Source organism: Catharus ustulatus, chromosome 21 (genome assembly GCF_009819885.2).
Source record: "Catharus ustulatus isolate bCatUst1 chromosome 21, bCatUst1.pri.v2, whole genome shotgun sequence".
NCBI classification, from domain to species: domain Eukaryota; kingdom Metazoa; phylum Chordata; class Aves; order Passeriformes; family Turdidae; genus Catharus; species Catharus ustulatus.
Window position 1 is genome coordinate 7,357,993 of NC_046241.1, and position 24,546 is coordinate 7,382,538.

Consider the following 24,546-nt stretch of genomic DNA (forward strand, 5'->3'; position numbering starts at 1 on the left):
GCCGGGCCGGGCCGGGCGGGGCGGCAGCGATGGCGGCGGCGCGGCAGCGGGGCCCGCGGGGCTCGGCCGTGCTGGAGCTGCCCCGCTCCCCGCGCTTGGTGTGCGTGGAGTACCCGGGGCTCGTCCGCGATGTCGGGGCCATGCTGCGGACGCTGGGAGGAGAGCAGGGGGTGTCGCGGGTGAGTGGTGTGGGGTGGATGGAGGCTCGCTGGGCAGAGGGTGAGGGGCAGCGAGCCCACACGTGGGACCCGTTGCAGCCCAGCACGTCCTCACGAAAGGTTCATGTGTGGTTTGGGGGTGATGCCGCTTCCCTGCTGTCCCTGAGCAGAGATTCAGGTGGTGTCCGGTAAAATCATGGAATAATAGAATGGTTTGGGTTGAAGGGGACCATACAGGTCATTCAATTCCGCCCTCTTGCCATGGGCAGGGACACCTTCCACTAGACCAGGTTGCTCCAAACATTTGGATGTTTCCAGGGATGGGGCAGCCACAGCTTCTCTAGGCAACCTCCCCACTCTTACAGGGAAGAATTTCTTCCTCATATCCAGGATACTATATTTTAAATTTATTTCTTCCTGATACCCAGGATGGAGTGGCTGCACCCACCTGTGATGTGCTGCAGGTGCTGGTGGGGCAGGAACGATCCCCTGGGGCTGTGTGAGGGGAACAGGCAGTGCCTGTGGGGCTGGGGGCTGGCACTGGGCTGTGTGGGTGGGATGCTCACAGGGGCTGTGCCCCCTTTTGCTGACAGATCTACGCTGACCCTGCCAAAAGGCTGGAGCTGTATTTCCGCCCCAAGGACCCCTACTGCCACCCCGTGTGTGCCAACCGCTTCCCCACCTCCACCATGCTGCTCAGGGTCAGGAGGAGGAGCAAGAAGAAGCAGCAGTTGGACACCGAGGAACAAATCCAGCCAGAAGTCCAGTTTGAGATGGAGATTCTTGGGATTGTCACCACTGTTTACAAATTTCAAGGTAACCTTTGGGATTGTGTGCATGTGGCTTAGGGATGAGTGTGTTTGATGGGAAAGGGAAGTGTTTTCCCCCACTGGAAGGAAAATCAAGTGTCCTGTTGTTAGAGCCTCCTTGCTGGATAAACCTTTTCATAAACTTGTCAGACTCCTGCTCCTGAAAGTTGAGTGTGAGAAATATTGTTGAATTCACAACAAACTTCAGAGTGTTTTAACTTTTCTTTCTTGCAGGAATGTCTGACTTCCAGTACCTGGCAATGCACTCTGGCCCTGATGGCAAGCAAACCTCCATGTATGACAAAGTCCTGATGCTCAAACCAGAGAAGGAAGAATTTTTCAATAGGGAATTGCCTCTTTACATCCCACCACCCATTTTCTCACGTCTGGACACTCCTGTGGACTATTTTTATCGCCCAGATATACAGCACAGGTCAGTGCCTTTTCTCATTATACATCTTTCATGTATTTCACTCTCTTATTTTGCTGCCTTGTGCTGTTTTGTCCATCTTGATTTGGCACAACAGAGACAAAAAACAGTCAGAAGCTGCCTGGCAGTGGCAGCCTCAGCAAAATTCCACTTGAGGATTTGCCAGGTGAGGGGAGCTGGGGATGAGGTGAAGATGATGCCTCTCCCAGCTCCCCTCACACAGTATGGGATGCAGGACACAGCTCCTGCCTGCTCCCAGAGGGCTGGAGCCAAGGACAGGCTTTCCAAGGATTGATGCCATGTGTTCTGTGTCCTCCTGGCCACAATTGGCTTTGCCAGAAGAACAGTCTGGGAGATCTCCCACAAGAAACATCTTTCATTTTCTCATTGCTGGCCTTCACTGGCACTTTTTAAAGAAATTTCCAGACTGAGTTGGTATCTGCAGTTCCCTCTTGCTTTACCCCTGACCCACTGAGTAGCTGCAGGTGCTCCAGGAGAGCAAATGCAGAGGGAGAAGACTTTCCAACACATTTCACCTTTCCAACACATTTCACCTTTCCAACACATTTCATACACATCAGTCCTGAGTGCTGGAGGGTTTTGTGCCACCCAGTGCAGAGCTCCTCTGTCAGTGCACAAGTTGACGTAGTTTGGAAGATTTGGGGTTTATTTAATTTTAAATTTTCTTTCTTCAGAGGTGCCATGAGAGTCTTTTATGGTACCAGTGTGTGATCAAGGGAGGTTGGGCCAAAGTTAAACCAATCCACTGCTCACCTGGCTGAGTCCCTTTTGTGTTTCCCTGTTCCTTAGGGAGGGGTACAACAATCCCCAGGTGTCTGGTGAGAACCTGATCGGCCTCAGCAGGGCCCGGCGCCCACACAATGCCATCTTTGTCAACTTTGATGATGAAGAAATCCCAACTAAACCACTGGATGCTGCTGTACAGAACTGGAAGAAAGTGTGCACCAATCCTGTGGATAAAAAGGTGGAGGAAGAACTGAGAAAGGTGTGTGCCTTACTCCTGCAGCAAGCTGGGGAAAAAAAGTCCATTTTTTCCCCAGAGATTCTTGGTGATTGTAAGTGACTGATACAAGTGTGAGTAGATTACTGACACTGCTGTGTTCACTTCAGTTCTCCAAGTCAAACTTTGAATCTGTGGCCAGCTCACATTAATCCCCTTTTTGTGCCACGAGTTCTCACATCACCATCCTATAGCTCATACTATATATACTATACTATATACTGTTGAATCAGGGTCAGAGGCCCTGATACAGACCTGAACCCACTCTGAAAGCTGCTCTGCCTTTGCTAAGGCCTTCCCACTGTTCTGTGCTTGTCTCTGTGTCGTTGCAGCTCTTTGAAGCACGTCCTGTGTGGTCTCGCAATGCAGTGAAAGCCAATATCAGTGTCCACCCAGACAAGCTGAAGGTGCTGCTGCCATATTTGGCCTATTACATGGTGAGTGAGGGAGCATCACCTGGCTCTTCCTGGTCCTTTACACACTTCTGAGGTCCTCAAATTAAGTACCTGAGCTTAACTGAATGTAAAGAGACAGAGGGAAGGAAATGCTTTAGTTGAAGTTGAAGCCAAGGAAGATTCAGTGACTGCTCCACAGGTTTGAATCACCTCTGCAGGTCAGGCAGACACTCCAAGTGACTGTTCACCCTGGCTGTGACCTTGCACAGCTTGGTTTGGAAAAGCACACAAATATTTGTGCTTTGATGTTTTGATTGCCAAGTTTCAGTGTATAAATATTGGCATGGCAAGTGAGCAAAGAGTTGGTAAAATAAATATCTTTGGGCAATGAGGGAAAATATTAGAACTTTCCAAGGACCTCTGTACTAAAGGAAAGTGCAACACTGTGGTGCTTTTTTGTAACCATCTTCCCTGGTGTGTTTGTGCAGTTAACAGGTCCCTGGAGAAGCTTGTGGGTTAGGTTTGGGTATGACCCCAGAAAACAGCCTGAAGCAAAGATTTACCAAGTGCTGGACTTCCGAATTCGCTGTGGAATGAAATATGGTAAAAGGGCCCAACCCACAGAGCTGCCCTCTCTGCTTTCTGGTTAATCCTGGTAGTATGTTTCTTTTTATGTGTTTTTCAAACTCTTTTGCCATATTTCTGCTCTGATGAACATGTCACCTTTTGAGCTCCTTGCTTACTGTAGTTCTTTTTTAAACTCTGTAATACTTTCTTTCATAGTATGCAATAGGTCTTGCCTCATTTGGCACATTCTAAACTCTGACTTTCCTCCTCCACGTGTTCCAAGCCCAAGTGGGTGTAGCAGAGCATCCTCCTCCTCACTTAGGGGAGGCACCAAGCAGGAATTCTGGTGCTTTTCCTCAAGGACCTCAGCATTTCCTGCAGGATGCTGGGTCTCAGACCTTGGATGTGCTCTGATTTTGCAAAGGACAAGTTGAAGAAAAGGAGTTTCTGATGTTATCTCTAAGTCCATGACAGAGCTGGCACCCACTCACTGTCATCAGATCACATTTCCAAATTAAAGAGTTTTTGCTGATCTCTTCTCCCCACCCTGCTAAAGCCAGCATATCCCAAAGACCAACCTGCCCTTCCCACACCAGTCCAGCCTTGTGTTCCTGAGCTGGGGATATTCTGCAGAGTGCCTGCCCTCAGTTCATGACTGGATTTTGGTTTTCACCTCTAGGTTATGCCGCTACTGACATGCCTGTGAAAGCAAAACGCAGCACGTACAACTACAGCCTGCCCATCACTGTCAAGAAACAAGGTATGCTGGGCCAGGAGGGCTGCCTGGCTCTTCTGCTTCTCTGTTTGCCCCATCCTAGTCACAGGTGGTGAAGGATCTTCCTGTGTTCTAGCTGAGCCAGAACTGGAGCTTGTTTTGTGGTTAGAAGATTGCTGCTGTTAAGCCAGAGGACAATCTCCTGCTGGAAGTGTTGTGGGAGTCTGGCTGAGCACAGTATCTGTTAGCAGGCACACTGGGAATTCAGAATTCACTGAGGTACAGAAAATGGGGGAGTTCTCTTTTTTAAGTCAAAGGAGAGTAGAAAAGGTTTAAATTATGAACAAATGGGCTCTGGAAAAAGCTGCCCAAGTCAGCACCTTTTCTGGAACTGTCCAGTAACATCTCTGAAGAATGAACAAAGCACATGCTCTGTTGCTGGTTGGTCTGGTTTTGTTGAATCAACAGAGAGAAGTGACAGTTCAATATGAGAGATGTCCCTAATTAGGACTCCTTTCCTTTCAGGGAGTCACACAGTCAGTGTCCACGACCTGAAACAGGGGCTGGGTTCAGCTGGCACATCTGGGGCAAAAAAGTCCCCCTCCAGCAGGTATAAGCTGAAGGTAAGCATGACTTTTTATCCCAAAACTTGAAATATCTCAGTGAAATAGGGATGTTTCCTGGTTTATCACTCATCAGGGGATCATCTGTGAGCTGATGGGCTTAGGTTTGCCTGGGAAGCTCCTGGCTGGATATGGCACTGTGGAATATCACCTGAGTGTTTTGTTACATGCTGCAAGGTGGAATTGGTGCTTTCCACTCTACTTTTAGATGTGAGGAGCATTTTGCTTCAATTGATAAAACTGGAACTTCATGAGCAGCAAAGTGCAAAAAAATCACCAGGTCTTTATCAGGTCATGCTGCAAAATGCAGCAGAGTGGAATAAATAAACGAGTCTGACTTCCTTTTTTTGCTAGAATGAAGCCCATGATGCACTGCTAGGCAGTGATAGGCTGCAGACAGAGCTGCAGGTTGGAGAGGTGAAGTTTGTTCTCTGCTGTGACTGTGGCTGCAGGGACATTTTGGGGCACTCCTCATTCAGCTTTATCTTCTGCCACGTACAGATCTATGCCTTAAAACTGGTTTCTGTTGGAAACACCTTGTCCTTGAATCAGCCCACTGAAAGTACTTTTGTTATGCCAGAGTTGTTGTGTTACACCATAAAATGCACATGAATCTTTTTTCTTTCCTCCTCTTAGGAATCTGTCTACATTTTCCGAGAAGGAGCTTTACCCCCTTACCGACAGATGTTCTACCAGCTCTGTGACTTAAATGTGGAAAGGTACTGCACTCTGACAGTTCAGTCTTAGAGACAGGTTTCAGATTTCAGTTGTTTATACCCTGTCCATTCACCCCTCTCCCCCTGAGCAGGAACATCAAAGGTGTTCAGTTGCTCAATAAAAACAGAACAGTCTTTTCACACATGACCTTCCTTTCCCATGTGACAATTACCTGGACAACCAACTGTGCTATTCCAGCTCAGTGAAGTGAAATGGAAGTAAACCAATGTGTCTCAGTTGAAACTCAGTTCTGAGTGCAGAAGATGAATGTTTCCTCCCCCTTTTGCTGCTCTTTAGCCTGCAGAAGATCATCCATCGGAATGACGGCACCGAGTCGGAATGCACGGAGCGGGACGGGTGGTGCCTTGCCAAGACAAGTGATGACCTGAGGGACAGCATGTCCCTGATGATAAAGCAGATCATCAGATCCACCAGACCTGGTAAGGATGCTTTGGACATGAGGATGTTGTAGTTGGCACTGAGGCAGAAGTGCTCCTGCATCCTCTGTGTGCTCTTTGGGATTTAGCTCATTCCAGAGTGGGAGCTGAGGCTGCTGGTCTGCACTGGGAATGTGGGTTGGCATTATGATGGCTGGGAGTTAAGATTTTCTATTTCATCTTCCCATTATCAGCCCTCAGCTTTTAAATGTGTTTTGCACAGTGATAATCAAGATCTTAATTCTGACTGATGTATCTGGTGGTGGCATTTTACTTTTTACTGATATTATTGATTGACCAAGAAGTGAGGAAATTATTTCTTTGTGATGCCGGGCCAAAGCATCACAAAGCAATAATATCCCAGTGAATTGGGTCAGAATGAGGCAGGAGAGGAGGCACAGCATTGCAGCTCAGCTGCTGCTCTGCTCTCCTTCCTGGAGTATGGAGACAGATTGCTCTGGGCTTGATCAGATTCTATTAAGATGTGCAATATTAGCTGTGCCCCTGAGGCTGGCTGCCTTCCTCTCACATGTTCTGTGAACTCAACTGCAAATGCCCCCAGGTTGCACTGAGAGAGGCATCACAGTGTCTTTCTTTCTTCCCAATTTAAGCTCTTTTCTCAAATACAACAAGCAGTGAAGATGGCAAAGAACAGCTGGCATATGAGTCTGGAGAGGATGAGGATGATGAAGAGGAGGAGGAAGAAGACTTCAAGCCTTCTGATGGCAGTGAAAATGAAATGGAGACAGAAATTCTGGACTATGTGTGAACTCAGTGAGCAGTGTGTCTGCTGTGGGCAGAACTGTCTCTGCTCTTGCTCCTTGAGAGCCAAGGGATCAGCATCAGGATCTGGGAAAGCAGAGCTTGTGCTGATGATCTCTCTGCACTGACTGCTGGTGGGCAGCATTCTGGATGTTGGGAAGCCACTGCCTGCATTTTCAGAATTGCTGGCTGAGAAACCCTCCAGGCAAGCTCAACAAATTCCCAGGAGTGAGCCCAGAATCCAAACCAGCTGGTAACACCAGAATATGGGAGAAGCTGCATTCCCAAATCTCTCCAGGTGTGGGAGTGCACTCTCTCCAGTTTGGTGGCCATGTGGAAAATAGAAAAGGTGCCTGAGGAGAGGCTGGGAAGAGAAGCAGTCCAGTGCTCCTGGAGTCCCTAAGGCAGGTTCTGCCCTTCTGCTTGTCCAGAGGGAATGAATACTGTGCCATGCCTTCAGCACTGGGCCTTGCTGGTCCTCTTGGAAATAAAGCCAGCAGGAAAATACACTTTCTGTCAGTGAATGATTCCCTTCCTGGGCTGTAGTGTTTGTTGTCCTCAGTACCTGATGCACTTCTCAGGTCTGTTTTGACTTCCCCAGCTAGCAGTTAACAAGGACTGAGGGCAGCTGGCAGAGCTTCAGGTGCACAGAGGTTGGCCACTGCCAGCTGCATTGTTCCCACCAAAAGAAAGTCCCAAAAGTTAAAGAGCTATTGCTGTTTTCTGAATCTTACACATTCCCCAGTGTGTTCTGAGCACACCTGAAAGCCAAGCTTTCTTTTTGTAAATGAGTAAGTCCTCCTCTTCACCACTGAAGAGGCCCTATGGGCTGTTACATTTCCTTTTAAAGCTGCTAATTGTAACAAAAGTAGTAAACCCAACACATTATAAGTGGAAAATGCAAGAGTTTCAATTCACAGGTTCAAATGGATGAGACTCATTTTAAAATTGAACCTGGTCCCTCATCCAAAAAGCCTATTTTTCAAAACAAAGTCCATCCCACCAGAGTGAACACAAAGTATGAAATCCCCCCACAGCCAGGTCCATCCCCCTTTCTCCAGGAAGGTGCTGGCATTTTGGGGAAGGAGGACAGGACAAGCCCTGCCTTGGGGCAGAGACGTTTGAGCATCAGTATTTTATTGCAAAGACTAATTACATTGCTGTGTACAAGTCACACCGGGCAGTGTGCTCCTTCATTGAAGTGGTACAAAATACATACGGTACAGCCAGTCAGTCCCAGGGTGGGCAGGCACGGAGCAGAGGGAACACCCAGGGCTGCTGGTGCCCAGGGAAAGGGATTTTGGGGCAGAGGGGAGGCAGGAGGCTGCCCCTGCGTCAGGGAGCCAGAGCTCCCATCATGTGCATCGTGGGCAGCGGGGCTGGAAGAGCTCTGTGCCAGCCACACACACCCAAGCAGCCTCTTCCCCACCAACCCCTGCCACCAGCCCCTGGAGTGTGATCCCTGTCCTGGAGCCAGGGAAGGCACCACAAGCACCTGGGAACTCTGAGGATGGGACACGGAAAAGATCTGCTGGAACAAAGCGCTTAAAAAACAGATGGAGGCAGGAGCAACAAAAGGTCCCCCTTTGGTTAGTGTTCCTACAATGATTAAAACAAGCATTGCTGCCCCTGCTTGAGCAATTAGTGGTAGAGAATTTGGGGGGAGGGCTGGCAGGATCTGCACCCCATGAGCACAGCAGAGCACTGCTGCTGCCAGCATCCCCCCAACAGCAGCCTTAAATACCGGGGGGGCACAGGACAGGGACTGGGCTGCAGGGCAGGGGGAGGCTGGATTAGTAAAATGTACAAGTTTGCCTCTTCTATTTACAACCAATAAATACTGAAAAAAAAAAAAATCAGTAAACTTTGTTGTTTTATACAAAAAAAGTCTCATTGCTGCTTCTCCCATGGTCAGTGTTTGAAAAAGTCCGGTTAAAGCCCAAGGTGAGTGGCACTTTCTGTGGGTCAGGCAGTGGCAGCTGGGGCACCTGGAGCACCCTGAGCTCTCCAGCCCCTTGCGTGCCCATGCAGACCCAAAGTCTCTATTTACACAGTTTCAGACAGAACTTTGCTCTCCTCTTCCTCCTCCTCAGGCTGGCAGCGCTGGGGGCAGCTCTTCTCAGCAGAAGAGACACTGGCATTTGATCTTTGGTGCAAGTTTGAACGTGGGCCTGCCCAGTCCAGCTGGAGGATGCGCTGGAGCGGGAGAGGAGCGAGACCACGAGGCTTCCAGCTGGGCAGAGAGCACGAGGCACCCACTCCATGGCCACAGCCTCCTCCACAGGGCTCAGCACTGGTGCAAGGCTGCATCCTCCCAGCCCAGGGCATCCGTGGCTTCTCCCAAGGGAAGGACAGGCAGAGCTGTGCGCTGGCGGCAACGTCAGTGATCCCAGGGAGGACAGACGTGGAGGTAACGCCGGGAAAGCTGGGAAGGAGGCTTGGCAGCCCCTTGCAGGGTGGTGGTGGCTCCTACTCTGCTCTGTCACACAGCCCCTCTGCGAGTCACCGCTCCCTGGCTCGCTCAGACACAAGGCACCTACGGCAGAGGCGGGCTCCAGCTCTGGGCTGGCCGGGCTGGACGAGTGTCGCACCGAGGAAGGTTAAAAAAACGAAACAAAACAAAACATAGACAAATCCCCCCCACTGCTGCCTTCCTGTGTAGAAAAAAAAAGACCTGATTGGAACGGGGGCTTGTGCAGAGAGAGGCTGACACCAGATGCCCAGCTCTCAGCTCTGGGTGTGGAAGGGAGGTGCACGGCCGTGCCCGTGGGTGAGGGTCACTCCTCTGCCGTGCAGGGCGGCACAAGGACCCGCCGCAGCCAAGCCCGGAGCAGCTGCCCCCAAGGCCCCGTCGGTGATGGGTGGCAGTGGGGCTGAGGCTAGAAGATGCCCTTGGCGATCTTCAGGCCTTTCTGCTTCATCCTGGGCAGGGTGGAGCTGGAGCCGTGCTTGATCTTCACCCCCTTGGAGAAGCCGCGCTTCTTGAGCACAAAGTCGTAGTTGGCGGCGGAGTTCATGGCGTAGAAGACGTTGGCGTTGTCGGGGATCTTCAGCTCTGGAAGTGAACAAGGATGAGGGTCAGACAGGTGCCCTTTCCTTGAAAGGGGACCAGAGTGGGGTTGAGGTTTGTCCCAGGTGCTGGGACCCCTCTTGCTGTCACCTCTCATCCCACCAGGCTGCATGGCCCCAGGAAAGCCCCCACACCCCAACACACACACACCTCTCACACAAACACACACCTCTCTCCTCTGAGATGATCTGGACAAGCTCATAGTCTTCAGGCCGGTCCCCATCCAGGTTGTGTTTGGCCATGGCCTTGCGAATAACCACGGGGGTCTTGTCCTGGCTCGTCACCTGTGAGCACAGAGCGCTGTGAGCTCAGAACTCTGCTGAAACCCCCCACTCCTCCCTAAATGTGCCAGGACGAGCCACCCCTCCCTGGTGCTTCCCGGGGGATGGCACTAACCAGGATGCTCTTGTACATGTTGCCATTGTCCACAGCCAGGCTGACTCGGATGATGCAACAGTCGTCGACCTGCTGGTTGTAGAGGGGCAGCGAGAGTGAGGAGTAGCTGGAGATGCCGGAGACCGAGCGCTTGTGTGTGCGGGAGGCCGTCACCGGCGTGGAGGAGACGGAGGAGGAGGAGGCACTGCTGGAGCCTGAGCCGATGCCTGACGTGTCCAGGGAAGAGAGGGAGGTGGATTCCCAGAACTGGAGGGCAGGGAGGAGAGGGGATGCGGAGGACACAGTGGGTTTAGCTTCTCCATCGGCCACAGACGGGGCGTACCAGCGCTGGGGGAGGGAGGCCAGAGGGATCTCACTGACCTGTGACAACGGGGGACCGACACAACTACAGCCACCAGAGGCACGAGAGCCTGGCCATGCTGCCAAAGCAGCCAAGGGCAGGGGCCTCCCGAGCAGCCCCCGGGCCCCCCAGCCTGCTCCCCCCAGCCCCAGCGCCAGAGCAGAGGTGGGACAGTCCCCAACGATGGCCACATGGCCCTGGCACCCCTGGACCCTGCAAGATGCCACGTACCTTCTTCTCCTGGCAGTCAGGGGACTCGGGGATGAAGCTGATGTTGATCTCCTCCACGTCAGAGCTGCTGGAGCCGGCGGAGGTGACACTCACGGAGTCGGTGGCGTCCCCACTGCACAGGTACTGCCCACACTTGAGCTGGTCGAAGGATTTCGAGTGGGAGCTGCCGCTGGCACAGGGCTCGGAGCTCGGTGGCTGCCGGCTGCCAGGAGAGAGGTGGGGCAGGTGAGAAGGGAGCAGGGTGAGGGTGCATTTGGCTGGCAGGATGGTGGCCATGCCTGCCTGGTCCCACCTCCCACTGGGGACTCACTCGCTCCATCTCTTGATGATGCCAGTGTTTTTCTTGGCCTTCAACGTGTTGCTGGCTGACTCTGACAGTGGCTCAATCTCACACGACAGCCCATAGCTGGGAGGGGAGAGAGAAAGGTTTGAGCTCCCTGTGCTGCCACCAAGTGTGAGGGAGCCAGAGCAGAGAGGGGAGCACAGGACAGCTGCTGCTGTCAGAGGAAAGGAGGGGTGGGACCTCCCAAGGCACCAGCACAGCCCCAGACCCCTCTCAGTCACCTCTCGGCCTCGCTGAGCCGCTCCAGGCTGTGGAACCACTCCACAAACTGGTCCTCCTGTGTGAAGCTGTAGTTGTTGCAGGCTGACTGGAGCAGCTTGATCTGAGCGATGACTTCAAACTCCTGCAGCAAATGGAAGCCATGAGAACAGAACCCCCTCCCACAAAACTGAAGAACCCAAAGTGAAAAAAGGAGAGGGAGCAAGCCCAGAGTGACCAGCACAGTCTGTGATTGCACCACGTCAGCCCTGCTGGGCAGCTGCCAGGGCAAAGCTCTCACCTTCCTTCTCTTCTCAAAGTTGATCAGCCCACCCTGGAGAAGAAAGAGATGAAGGTCAGTATAGAGCAGGCAGAAGAATTTTATTCCCACCCCTGTCTATCCCTGTCTTACTGCCACTGCAGTGTGAGTAACCCTGCTGAGTTAAAGTAGCCCATTTCCTTGGGACAGAGGTGGGTGGGCAGTGTTAGATATGGAATGTGGTGTGGGATACAGGATGTGCAGTGTGGGATACAGGACACACAGGGGCCAGGCTTCCTTTTACCAGCCCAGGCTCTGGGAGGAAGGGGAGGACAGGGAGGAGGTACATACATCCAGGAAATCCTTCATGGCTGTGTCCAGCATCACCAGGTCCGTGAGGAAGGTGCCAAGGTAGGGAATGGTGCCCTGCATCACACCCTGTGGGGACAGAAGGGACAGGTGGGGTCAGCAGAGCTGGGACCAGCCTGGGCAGCTGCTGGGGATGGACACAGGGACAGCCCTGGCAGACTCACCATCTCTCGCTGCTGCTGCTGCCGCTTCTGAGCCCTCTTTGGGTTGATCTCCAAGGTGGCAAATTTGGATGTGCCCTCCTGGATGATGGGGAGAAGTGGGATCAACACAGGTGAGAAATGGCACTAATACCTATTAGCTAAAATTCACACCCATTTTCACTTATCTAACTTTCACTGTAGGAAGGAGAAGGAAATCAGTTTTTTCGTGGCTCACAGAGAGGAGAGCCTTAGTGAATAGGAACTGCTGCCTCCCTAATGGATGTTTTATTCCCTTCTGCATTTTGTTTTCTCTCAGTCCCAAAACCAGAGCTAGGCTGGGATCTGTGGAGAAGCTCCACATGGAATAAAGGAATTTTTGCTGCAGCCTTTCACCACCTCCAGCACCCCACCTGGAATAAAGAGAACTTTGCACTGGACTGTTAACATGCAGCTGCCTCTGGGGAGAAGCTGTCACCTGGTGTTCTGGATCCCATCCCAGTGCTTATCTATTCCCTGAATTCTTTTGCCAGCTCCAGGTAATAAATTTTGGGCACACAAACAGAAATCCCAGCCTTGGTCTGAAACCCCTGCCTGTGTCCCTGACTCAGCACACCCTGCCTGCACCCACGCCTTGGACTCCAGCAGCTCTGCCAGGGCTTTATCCCTGAGGCTGGAACACCATGGAAACCTGAGCTGCCTGCCAGGAACAGGGCAGTGCAGGTCCCCCTTCCCCCTACCTTGATGAGGAGCTCCCGGCTCAGTGAGTGGTTGTTCTCATCTGAGAAGATCTCGGAGAGCTCGTGGAATGTGCGGAAGCTCTCCCTGCGCAGGGGGAAACAAGGGGGAAAGTCAGCAATGCTGCCACGGTGGGGTTTCCTCTTTGGGCTCTCTTCTGCTCACCCAGATGAGCCCAGTTATGCTCAGCTCCAGCTGGGCCTTGCTGTTTGGGAGCTATTCCAAGGTGTTTGACACAGAAGGGTGAGGTGATGATACTTTTATTTCCTCACCCTCCTCAGCTCCCTGACACCCTACACTGATCCCTGGGTTTTGGACACACTCCAGGAGGCAATGCTGGAGCTGAGGTGATCCCATTCACACATTCAAGTGCCACAGCAAATTCTTCCCCTTGGAACCAGCCCTGCAGAAGCTCCTTACCTCAGAACCTCATCCCAGGTCTTCTTCAGCCTGTGCACAGCATTGCACTGCAGGGCCGAGAGGATGGCTCGGAGGGAGGAGAAATTCTTCAGGATGCGGCACTCCTGAGGGCAGACAAGGAGATAGCAAGATTTGGGTTAAAAAAAGCTGCAGGAGCTGCTGACATTCCAGCATGGCAAAAGCTCATCCCTTGTGTGGAGGTGGGAGGTGAGCTGTCCTACCCGAGCCACTTCGATCCACCGCTCCACCACCTTGGCCCTCTGCTGTGGCTTCAGGGACCTGTCCCCGAGACAAGTGGCAATGACACAGTTGGCCACACTGTTGAACTGGGAGACCGTGGCACGGATGGTGGGGGCCAGGTGCTCTTTGCCCTTCTTGTCCCTCTGGGACCAGATGCAGCCCAGGCAGTGGTAAGGCACCACTTTCTTGAACAGCTCCTGGAAGATAAAGGGATGAACAAGGCTTTCTTTGTGTTCTCTGGGGAGAGAACAGGCCAGAAGGAAAAAGAGATGGGAAGAGCCAGGCCTGTGCCCAGAGCACCACTGACCCCAGTGGTGGGTGACTACTCACAGCATCCATCAGTGTGAACTGTTCTGCCACCATCTCTGGGGAGAAGGAGAGGAAATCTGGCTTCCCATCCCCAACCCCGTTCTCTTCCACCAGCTGGAAGGTGCAGCTGCTGTGGTCCACAGCTGCAGGAAAAAAGAGTGAGGCTGAGCACTGCAGTGCCACACCAACCCACACCAGCCCTCTGCAGACACCCACACCCCACCTCCCAGGCTCTTAATTCCCATCTGCTTTGCACCTCCAAACAAGGCTCAGATAAAGGATAGTCATTTTAAACCTGAGTGCAAGTGTCTACAGAGGATTAAAGGCAGATTAGCTAATCCATTTAGAAATCCCACTCCTGCTGCAGTTGGATTGGCTTCCCAGTGTACCTTCATGTAAACAGAGCTTAAACAGAGTGCTGTTCAGCCACGTGGCTCAAGTTTTTGAGACCCTCAATGCCAACCAGCAGCATTCCCTCCACCTGCAGCCCCAAACAACCCCTACAAGCCAGGGGAGGGCCCCACCTTCTGCCTCAGCCTCGCTCTGCTCTTGCTGCTGGAACTGGGCCAGCAGGATGCGGGCTCGGCGCTCCAGGTCGGAGCCGGGGATGTTGTGGCGCACGTAGGAGATGAGCTGCTTGAGGCAGGAGAAGTCGGGGGGCTTGCGGAAATCCTCTGAGTACTGGTCCAGCCAGGCCCCCAGGATGGAGGAGATGGTGCTGTGGGAAGGGGGAAAACACAGGCAAAGAGAATCAGGTGCCAGGAGAAACCTGTGTGCAGCCCCAGGGGCAGCGCTGGGACAGCACATCCCTCCCAAAGAGCCGCCACCAGAGCAGGCACACTTACTTCTTCAGCTCCATCCTCTCATCCACAGTGTGCCTGGCGTGGTCCCCGTTCGCCTGCACGTGGAGTTTGCCATACCTGGTGGGGCAGAGGGGAGGCAGTGAGAATCCTGCACACAGAGCAGCCTCTTCTCCCTCCACATCACCCCCAGCTCTGCCAAGGATGAACCAGTGTCCTGCTCCCCTCCCTCTGTCACAACCTCCCCATTTTAGGAAGAGGGAAGCAGCCAGCACTGGCCACCTCACTGCAAGAGCTCCAGGAATTTGTGTCCTCCCTGCCCTGTCCCAAAACCTTCATGTTGATGGAGCTGGGAGAAGCCACCAAACCTCCAAGGCGTTGCAGCACAAGGTGCTGGGGCTTTCCTGGCCACCCCCAGCTGTGTTTTGGGGCTCAGGGCAGCCTCACCTGTTGAGCAGCAGGTCCAGCACTTGCTTGGTGGTGGCAAAGGCCCGGTAGGTGCACAGGAAGATGGTGACATAGGTGGAATCATTGCCCTTGAAGGCTGACACCAGGTACTCCACCAGCTTCTCCAAGGTCCCGGCTTTTATCGTCCGCACCTTACACGTCTCGTAGAGGTTTAAGGCTGACTCATTCTCAAACTGCCAGGACAGGAGCAGAAGTCAGTGGGCTGGGTGAACACAGACACCATCAAGTGCAAAATGTTCCCAGCAGCCTCACAAGTTCAGGTCTAGGCTGGGATCCCCACAGTGCCTGAAGCTCTCCTAACTGGGAAAGGAAAGCTGAGTCTCCTCAGAGAGCAAACACCAACAACCCTGCAGCTCAGAATTCCTGAGCACTTGGGAAACCCCAGGAAAGGCCTCAGGGTTGCCAAAATCTAGACACAAACTGGAGTTGCCCCATTTTTCAAAATGGGACTGCAGATTGTGCTCCTTCCCAAGCAGCAGAGGGCAACACTGCCTGCTCCCAAACCAATGCATGATTCCCATGGCAGGGAACCATCTGAATCTCCCCTGTGGCAGGAGGAGCCCCCAGCTTACCCCCAGCCAGCGCTGCCCTTTGTTGGCTGTGTGATGGAGCTGCACTTTCCGGAGGGATATGCTGTAGATCACACCATCCTCCAGCTCTTCTCCGATCTCCTGTGTGGAGCTCTGCATGGAAAGACAAGATACACCGTGAGATAAGGAGAGCAAAGCGTGGCAGAGATGCTTTTGTGGCTCCCACGAGGGATCCCAGCAAGCCAAAGGCAGCAGCTGGCTGGCAGTGAGTCTCCCTCACCTGCTCAGAAATGCAAACCAGGTGACACCAGTGTGTCTGGCCAGCTGAGCCTGCCCACAGCGGAGCCAGGACTCTGGGAAGCTGCTCTGGGTCTGTCCCACATCCCCTGGCTCCATGTCTCAGCCTTTCAGCAAAGCCAGGCTGTGCCAGTGCAAGGTGGGACCCCCTCCCCAGGCAGGGAAAGGGGCAGTGACAGCACAGCCCAGTGCCCAGCCCTGGCTGCTCCTCTCCCCACGCCTCTGCCTTTGCCAGGAGGTGACATTGGCTCCTGGTCTGAGCAGTCTCAGTGATGAGGTTCTTGGTTCTGCAGGAACCACACACCCCAATGCACTTCCCTAATAAATAATCACTGTCAAACCCACCAGCTCTGGCAGCGCTGGCCACAGCATGAGGCAGAAATCCAAAACTCAAAGTTGGGGGGAAATCCCAGAGGTGGGATCAGGCACAGCCAGGACCTGTCTGGGCACAGGGCTCAGGCACCTCTGGGTGACAGGCACCCAGCTATGAGGCTCTCATTTCTGCTCTGGAGGATGGAGAGCACCAAAAATTTGGTGAGGAAAGGGGCAGGTCCCCAAGCACACGCCTCCCCCAGCACGGACTCAGCAGCAGCTCCAGCCCCACAAGGACAATTTGGTTCCCTCCTCCTCCTCCTCCCTAACCACGCTCTGCTGAGTCAGTGCCTCCCTTAAGAAGATTTATCCAGATCCTTTCAAACACTGCAGGGATCTCCCCCGCCCTCCATCCCCCTCACCAAATGGCAGGACATGGACGAGCACACACCAAAACCACAGCTCAGCAGAAGGAGAAAATGCCCAAAAGCAATAAACTGGTTAGAGGGGGAGGTGACCATCACTGGGACACAGGGCTGTGGGGACAAACCTCTCCTGCCAGAGCCAGTCCACAGCTTTCCCTGCCCCTCAAAGAGCCCTGAGCGCTGACAACAACACAACACTCACTGAGGAATAAACTGCCATGAAAGGATTTAGGATGGAGGCCCAGAAGTGATGCTGCTCCCTGCAAAAAACCCTCCTCCAAACTGTCCCTGTGATCATGGGGACAGCCACACCCAGGGCCCCAGGCTCAGGAGAGGCAGGAGCAGAACAGAGCACAGGACCCTGAGCTGATGGATCCCACGTGCACCCAAACACTCTTTAACCACCTCCTTTATCAGCACCACCACAGCAGTGGGCACTGCTCTGTTATCACACCCTGCCCAAGCTTGTTAACCACAAGGAATCAAGGCAGGGAAGCACAGCCAGCTCACAGACTAAGGGCAAGCTTGAAAAAGCCTCTCATTCATGGCTGTAATGAATGAGGGCAGAGAATCCCCCTGGGCAGGGTTACTGACTTTTTCACTTTCTGCTGAACCTGCTTTTCTCACTTCATGCCAGATATGGAGAGGTTTGGTTTGCTGAAGTTCAAGGAGTTGTGAGGCTGTGCTGTGAACATCAGGAGCCTTTCCCAGGGCTCACTGGCTCCCAGACCAACCCTGAGAGCACCTGCATGAGGCAGCAGACACCAAACGTCTTTCCTGGCACCTCTCAAGTTCTGTGCTCTGGGAAAAATTATGGCACAAATTTGTGTTCAAGTACACTGCCTTGGGGACTGGCACAGCCTTGGGAGAGGCTGCCAGCACAGCTAAAGCTTTGTGTCCACTCTGGATCAACCATCTACACTGACAGCACCTAACCAAGCTGGCCAAGTTGTCTGTCTTCCACCTTTAGATGCTGTTTCCAAGGAAAAAAAAAAAAGAAAAAAGAGAGAGAGAAAATAAAATAAAAGCCATAGAAACACTTCCCAGTTTGTCCTGGGCTTTTTCCCAGCCTTCATCACCCAACCTGCACATCAGCCTCCCATTTAAGCTGAGAGGAAAGCTCTGGGTCCAGCAGGACTAGAGCCCTGTACAGTCTAACTCAGCAAAGAGATTTGGCTGGGCACTTGTAAACCCCAGACGAAAATATCAAGAAAAATCAGATGCTTGCTGACATGCAATTAAACTCATAAATTAAATCACATAGGAGGAAAAAACCACCTCAGGATCAACCCATGAATCACTGGCAGCTGCTGTGCAACTCCAGTGGAAAGTATTGCCACAACTGTGCAGGGTTTTCACTCTGCACTTCATGTCACGTGCAGGGGCTGCACTCCATTCTGATGTGCATAAAAGCAAATTTCATTTCCTTCCCATATCCAGGACTGTCAGATTCATTCATTTTTTGCCTTGCTGACTTGTGCGATATCCCCCAAAGTTCCCCCTTTGCAAACCACACACGAAGGCCACGGCTTCCCAGCGCTCTGCAGGCTCCTGCCAAGAGCCAGGAGAGCTGCTACACTGGGACATTCTAAAATTTGGCTATTTATATTCCGTGTGAGCTTCCTCTTTCCTACGGCTGCTCCTCCGAGATGCTGATTGTGCATTCCGCGCACGTTGGTTAAAAACCAACCAGGCAAAAAAGCAGTGGCAGGATGGAGCCAGAGGAGCCTCATCCCAACACCTGCACCAAGCACACGTTCCTGCCCTGAGAGATGAGGAGGTGAAGGGGAGCAGGGCAGGGAGAGACTCCAAACCTTGACCTATGCCTTGTGTTTGTGCTGCCACCCAGAATCCTGCACTGACACCGGGAATTCCAGCGAGTCAGCCAAAGCTGAACGCCTTCAAAATGCTCTCTGAAGAGATGAGTGCTGGTAAATATTGCAGCAGTCACTGCTCCCCACATCTCTGGAGTTTTCTGCCTCTCACAAGAAGGGAACATGAGTCAGGCTCAGCCAGCACACAAACCCTCTTCCACCTCAGCCTGAAGGTGAGACACAGGTGAACAGGGATGAATCCAACAGGCCCAGGTTGGATTTTTAAACATCTTAAAGATTTGATGGTTATGGCATCTGCACCTTCCACCAAACTCATACAGCAGCACAGAAGGTGAGATCCAACACATTCTGAGATGGGCACCAAAAGGAAGACACAGAAAAACGAAGGTTTGGTTTGATTTCTCCAGTTCAGTGAGCAATCCTGCTCCTCTCCAACCATCAGGAAAAAGCCTCTGGTTGGAGAGGCACAAGGAAAAGCCACATGTTTAACTCTCCCAGCTGTGCAGAGCAGAGGTTTGTGCAGAAGCAGCCGTGAGTGAACTCTGCAGGAGTTCATCCCTGAAATATGAAACGGGAGATCTGCACCAGATGCTGCCCTGGGCCTGGGGACTGCCTCTTGCAATGGCAGCCAGCCCTGGAGCTCCCACTGATGGTTCAAAGCTCTTTGTGACTGCACCAGGGAGGAATTCCTGCTCCGTGCAACAAACCCTTCTGCTCTGGTGAATGTTCTTGTACTCGGCGTGGTGTCAAACCCCACCTCTGCACACAGAGGATTAATAAGGAGCTCTGAGATGCAGCCAAGGTTCTGAGCCTGGAGGAAGGGTGTGAGGGACCGGAGAGCAGCAGCAGCAGCAGGACTCTGCCTTCGGCTCTTCCCCACAGATGAAAGGAGGGGAAAATGCAAAAGCCAAACAGCAAAGCAAAACATTGGCTTGGGCTCTGCATTTTGAGCTCAGTCACAAAGGTGGTTTTAGCAAGACAGAAGCAAAGTGCAGGATTAAGTGTGAGCGTGGCAGCATCCCCACACTTACACACAGACAATTACCCAACAATTACCAGGTCTTAAGAGCTCTGGTCCTGAGTGCCCTGGGTTAGCACTGGCCTCCAAAGGCACAAAAATAATGAACTGTTAGTGGAAAAAGGTATTAATTTCAGCACACGTGGAAGAGGCACAACTGCTTAAAGTGCTTTTGCTGATGCTCTCTGTACCACAGCTGGTTTAACAATCAAGATATTCGTGTTACTCTGCTCCCTTTTCAGTCCAGTTACACAAAATGCCTGTTCTACAGATAGGTACAGAGCAGCACTGAGTATCTCTGCACCGGGATTTCAAAGCCACAAGAGAGGAGCAGACACTTACCCTGCCCATGGGAAGCCAGGAATGTGTGCCTGTTGGGAATTAACAGTCCCACTGGCTAACGAGACAAGAAAAGGCAGAGCTGAGCCTCAGAGACGTCACCAGGGGTTTCCCATTGAAGCTCCGTGCTTGCACAAGCTCAAAAGAACTCGATGAAAGGTGGAAAAGCCAGAAACAGCAAGTGGGGAGTTGGGTCTTTACAATTCCCAACCCCTTCTCGGAACAATCCCTTCTCACTAGCAAGGGGAAATGGGCCCTTCCAGAAACGAAAGGAACGGGTTCCAGCACAGCCCATGGTGACACCAACCCCAGTTAACTTTCATTTCATCCTCAGCAGCAAACCCTGAACCCCTGCAAGCAACAGCAGCGACTCTGGGACCTCTTATGCAAACCCGAGCGTATGACATTATGTAAAAGGAAATAGGAAAAAAGTCACCCCCGGGTAGTGAAAGGAAAACAAGCTCAGTTCTGTGAAGCGAAGATAAAAGACCGCAAAAGCAGAAGAACCCTCTGTCCTACACGTCCAAAATAAGCACACACAGCACAACACTCTTCCCCATGGGGACCTCCAGGCAAAAAAACCCTGCAGGGGCTGTTCCCCCACAGCTCTGCCTCAAGGGATCTTCCTCTCCTGGCACTCACGGTTTCCTTCCCCTGGCTGTGCTCAGGAAGGCTACAAGGACTACCCAGAGTGGCGAGGAAGCTGACAAACATCCCCTGCTTCAGGGGAGGAAAGGTGCCCACGCTGGTGACTCACTGTCCTTTGGAACAGCAGCAGCCCCTCTGGGGGAAGGAGCACTTCTGCTCCCAAACATCATCCCAGCCATGGTGCCACTGGGGTGGTGCTTTCCAGCTGGGCAAGTTGATGTCCCACTGTCTCCTTCCCCCCTGAGTGCTCCTGTCACTGCTGATGGAGATCAGTCCCCTGCCACAGCTCAGCCCCTGCTCGCCATGCAGAGGTGTCCAGCAAAAAGACACAATTCCTTTGGGTTTTCAGCAAAAAGACACAATTCCTTTGGGTTTTCAGCAAAAAGACACAATTCCTTTGGGTTTTCAGCAAAAAGACACAACTCCTTTGGGTTTTCAGCACTCTCTGCCTTCCTTCCTGCCTGCTCCGAGCTGCCTCAAACCAGGACTGATTCCAACAGCCCTTGAAACACAGCAACAAAAGGGGAAACAGGAAAAGAACAGAAAAAGGGCCAGAAGCTAAAGTTAAACCCACCACGAAAAAGGGGTGGTTTTGCCAGGACACCAGGCCAGTGGCAACAGCTGAGGGTCTGTTCTCTCCCCATCACTGCTGGGCTCCACAGCTGGGCTCTCCTGACTCTGCTCCAGGTGTTTTGGCACGGAAAGCTGTAACTCAGGGGAACAGCCCTGCAGCCAGTGCATCACCCAGCACCAGGATGGGGCACAGAGAGAGGCCACATCACCCCACATCTGCCTCTGTGGGGATCTTACAGCTCCTCCCTGGGGTTTTTGGGTCCTCAGCAGCTCTGATGCTGTGTCTGTGAGCCAGAGGGGTTGCAGGGGGTATCCAAAGGCAGACTTCTCCACCCTGGCAGCTTAGGGAGAAGGGAAGCTGGCAGATCAGTTGCAGAGGCATCTTGTGACTCAAACACAGTGAGTCAGTGGCTGGAGCAAGGATTAGGAGCTCAGTGCCTGGGTCCAGGAGCCAGACAGAGCAGATACACAGGATTCCTCCCCATTTGCTCCTGGTTTACTTTTAGAGAAAACTAAAAGCCTTCTCACATGGAGAGGCTTTTTCATTCTTTTTGTGGTTTGGAAATCAAAGACTCTGCATGTCCACTCCATCCCCAGCCTTCAAGGGCAGGATCAGACCCCTGAGGTGGGGGAATGCAGGGGCTGGGGGATCAGCCTGACAGGGGCACTCCTCAGGGAAAAGCAAATTCCAGCCACAACAGGGATGACTGATGAACTGCAAACCCTGTGTTTCCTACACCCAGGACTGGAAATGACCATCAGCAATTTGTACCCCATACAGAAACACCACAGAGCAGGACACCCTCGTGTCCCCTCCCAGGATGGGATGGGCTCCCCTTGCACACTGTTCGAAGAAAACTGAGTGCAGCAGGTTTTGCTTCCTCTCTAAGTCAATGGAAAGAAAAAAAAAATAGATCCAGCCGACACAGCAGATCTGGCTGTTGCTGCACAGCCCTGTGCTCGTGATGGCCCTGCAGCATCCCTGCCCTGAACCAACACCTCCACAGGGGCAGGCTCGGAGCAGAGGGGCTCAGCCCCCGCTCACAGAGCGACTGCTCTGCCACCGACTCACCCACAGCCCCCGGGGCATTACTGGAAGTGAAACCAGAACGACACGGCTGGTGAAAAACGGTGCATGAAAAATTAATGCAGGTACTGCTCTGCGAGGTTAAATAAAGATCGAGCTGCTCATCCCAGGTCATTTCAGCTCAGAAGAAAAGGTTTGTGTTTTACCAGATGGAACGGAAAAAGCTGTAAAAAACACATGTAACTGAAACAAGCTCAAAAATTGATTGTTTTTTTTTTCTGGGTGTACAGTAGCACCTGGAAGTCACATGCAACACGACAGTTCCCCAGTGCCTTGCTCAAATGTGAATTAAAACATGAGAGGTGTCCTAAAGAGTTCCAACCTAATGCTACTCTATCGATTCCAGCTCTGAAGCAGGGCCCTGGTGCACCAAATGTGTTATTTCTGCAGCAGCACGAGCTGCCAGCTGTATTGGGAAAGGGATGGAGGTGAGGCTGGCACTCAGAGCTGATGTTCCTTGAAACTGATTGGAACTGTCACACCTAAAATGTCAATCCTGGCTCCACATGCTCACCAGGACACACAGACTTGTTCCTTGTGGCAGATCCAGGGCAGTGCTTGTCCTTTGCATGCATCAGCACCTGCAAGTGACCTCACCTTCACTAAAGTCTTTACATTCCAGAGATGCAAAACCTTAAATACTCTCCAGCTCTTAGCCCATGTGCCAGCCCAGACAGCAAAAAAAAATTTGTCTTAAGAAGTATCAGTTGCAATAAAAACCAGTTCCTTTTATCAAACCTGCCCCTTGCCCTGGCACATCCATGCCTGCATGAAGAGCTCACCTGGGCACACACCTGCAGCACGAGCAAGGTGGGATATGCAGGAAGGGCAAAGCAAAGATCACAACTGCCAGGTGTAAAACACCAGCCCAGCCCCAGGAGGAGACTTTCAGCCCTCCCATGCCGTGCTGAACCATCCCACTGGTTCCACACTGACATTCCCAGAGTTTCACCACACAGTATTCCCAAGCAGTCTGGTTAAGCTCTAAATCTCTGTACAGCTTGCAGAGGAGCAGAGACAGCAAAGTCACATCCCCCTGCAATTTTGAAGGTGCACATATTGGGCTGTCCAAAACCCACAGCCCTGCCTGGCAACACTGTGGCTGACACAAACTGCACCTTTCCCCTCCGTTTCCATTTGAACAAGGTTAATTTCCATTTAGCTGAGACACATCCTTAGCTTAGATAAGCTGAACTGAAATAAGCCCCAGTGCAATAAACGTGTCCACCCATGTGTTTACTCTGCCTTACGTCAGCTCACATTCCCTCCACCAAACCTGTGTGACCGAACATGGGCAAAGCCCACAAGCCCAGACATTTTGGGGCCCCCCTTTTTACAATGCCATGGCCACAGGCAGTGCAGAGCAGGATGCCCCCAGCCCAGCCTGGCCTTTGGCACGCTCTGCCAGCCGGATCAATGGCACCACTGTGCTCCTGGGGCCGCCCAGGGGCTCGCAGCGCCAGTGGCACAGGGACAGGGACAGGAACAGGGACAGGCTCGCCCATGGCTCGCTCTTTGTGTGCGTGTCTGCACCAGGGTGACCCAGTAAACAGCTGAAGCAGAGAAAATGCAGGAACAATCCAGCGCAGGGAGGCAGAGAGGGGCTGACGGTGAAAGGACTGCAGGAATAAATGCGAGGCTTTGTTCTGCGGTCGTGCCCTCCGCGCCCAGCTCCCACCCCGGCCGGGATGACGCTCGGCTCCTCCATTTGCTGCTGCCTTGTGCTTCCCGGGATCAGCCAGGCTCGTCCCAGCCTCCTCCTGACACCCACAGCCCCAGCGTGTCCCAGCACAGCCCAGCTGTGGCTTTCAGGCATCCCCTTGGCTCTGCTGAGATCCTCCCCTTGCACAGCACCCCGCTACTCGTTCCCCTCCCTGCGAAGCCCGTGGGAAGGTGGAAGAGGGAAGAGTCTCTTCTGCTTTGTAATCAACGAAATCTCACCTTGGGAGTATTACTTACACAGGTGTCAGCGAGGCAGGAGTGCTACACGAGCAGGTGTCAACAAGCCGACACCTGGGGGGTGCAGTCGGGATGCTCTGCCAGCTCCAAGTGATTGCCACACCGAGGCAAATGAGATTTTACAATTAACTGGCACCTTTGGGGCAAAAACAACTGGAAAAGGATAAAAATCACGCTGAACACACACACCAGAGCCTCAGCAGTGAGGTTGGTGCTGGGTGTGCCAGATCTGCCCCACAAACACTGTGGGTGTCCAGGCAGGGAGGATGAATTCCCTCCCCAGACCCTCAGCTCTGCACTGTAGGTGTAGGTTTGGCCATGGACCACGTCAGAGCAGCTCAAACACCACCCAGGTGCCTGTTCCTCCTGGCCACAGCACCTTGGGGAGCTGGCACAGGGATGTTCCCAGTCCTACTCATCTGTTCCTGCTCATCCCCCAGGATTAGCAGCCAGAGGTGAGCACTCCTGCAGCTCACCCTCCCGTTTAATAAAATTATTCTGGGGGACACACCCTGGGATAGCCAAAGAGCTGAAGTGCACAGTGACCTTGGGGCAGCACCAATGTGGA

The 24,546-nt window shown here is 52.7% G+C and overlaps 2 protein-coding genes across 6 annotated transcripts in view; one reads left to right on the forward strand and one right to left on the reverse strand.

Annotated features, from left to right (window-relative positions):
* Positions 1-3: 3 nt before the first annotated feature.
* GTF3C5 (general transcription factor IIIC subunit 5) lies at positions 4-8,490 on the forward strand. Its single transcript, XM_033077310.1, has 11 exons — positions 4-179; positions 752-974; positions 1,202-1,400; positions 2,208-2,403; positions 2,751-2,855; positions 3,302-3,416; positions 4,060-4,140; positions 4,621-4,718; positions 5,355-5,437; positions 5,733-5,875; positions 6,484-8,490. The coding sequence occupies exons 1-11, from the start codon at positions 30-32 to the stop codon at positions 6,639-6,641; spliced, it is 1,551 nt and encodes a 516-aa protein (XP_032933201.1). The 5' UTR covers positions 4-29; the 3' UTR covers positions 6,642-8,490.
* Positions 7,754-24,546, reverse strand: part of RALGDS (ral guanine nucleotide dissociation stimulator) — a 56,612-nt gene continuing 39,819 nt past the window's right edge. For 3 of the 5 annotated variants that reach the window (XM_033077309.1, XM_033077307.2, XM_033077305.1), the window contains exons 2-18: positions 15,528-15,638; positions 14,935-15,128; positions 14,533-14,607; positions 14,212-14,405; positions 13,709-13,830; positions 13,360-13,575; positions 13,139-13,242; positions 12,721-12,805; positions 12,005-12,082; positions 11,823-11,909; positions 11,514-11,546; positions 11,236-11,357; positions 10,982-11,077; positions 10,672-10,873; positions 10,101-10,460; positions 9,874-9,988; positions 7,754-9,689 (exon numbers count right to left, since the gene is read on the reverse strand). In XM_033077309.1, coding sequence (XP_032933200.1) covers positions 9,514-9,689; positions 9,874-9,988; positions 10,101-10,460; positions 10,672-10,873; positions 10,982-11,077; positions 11,236-11,357; positions 11,514-11,546; positions 11,823-11,909; positions 12,005-12,082; positions 12,721-12,805; positions 13,139-13,242; positions 13,360-13,575; positions 13,709-13,830; positions 14,212-14,405; positions 14,533-14,607; positions 14,935-15,128; positions 15,528-15,638 — 2,370 coding nt within the window. In that variant the 3' untranslated portion in view covers positions 7,754-9,513. The remainder of the gene's footprint in view (positions 9,690-9,873; positions 9,989-10,100; positions 10,461-10,671; positions 10,874-10,981; positions 11,078-11,235; positions 11,358-11,513; positions 11,547-11,822; positions 11,910-12,004; positions 12,083-12,720; positions 12,806-13,138; positions 13,243-13,359; positions 13,576-13,708; positions 13,831-14,211; positions 14,406-14,532; positions 14,608-14,934; positions 15,129-15,527; positions 15,639-24,546) is intronic. The other 2 variants (XM_033077308.1, XM_033077306.1) reach the window with 2 other exon arrangements.

Bases quoted from the DNA above. Each gene is read 5' to 3' on its own strand.
- GTF3C5 (XM_033077310.1), top strand. From the start codon at position 30: ATGGCGGCGGCGCGGCAGCGGGGCCCGCGGGGCTCGGCCGTGCTGGAG. The intron at 3,417-4,059 runs GTAAAAGGGCCC...TTTCACCTCTAG, and splicing joins TCGCTGTGGAATGAAATATG to GTTATGCCGCTACTGACATG. The intron at 5,876-6,483 runs GTAAGGATGCTT...TCCCAATTTAAG, and splicing joins CATCAGATCCACCAGACCTG to CTCTTTTCTCAAATACAACA.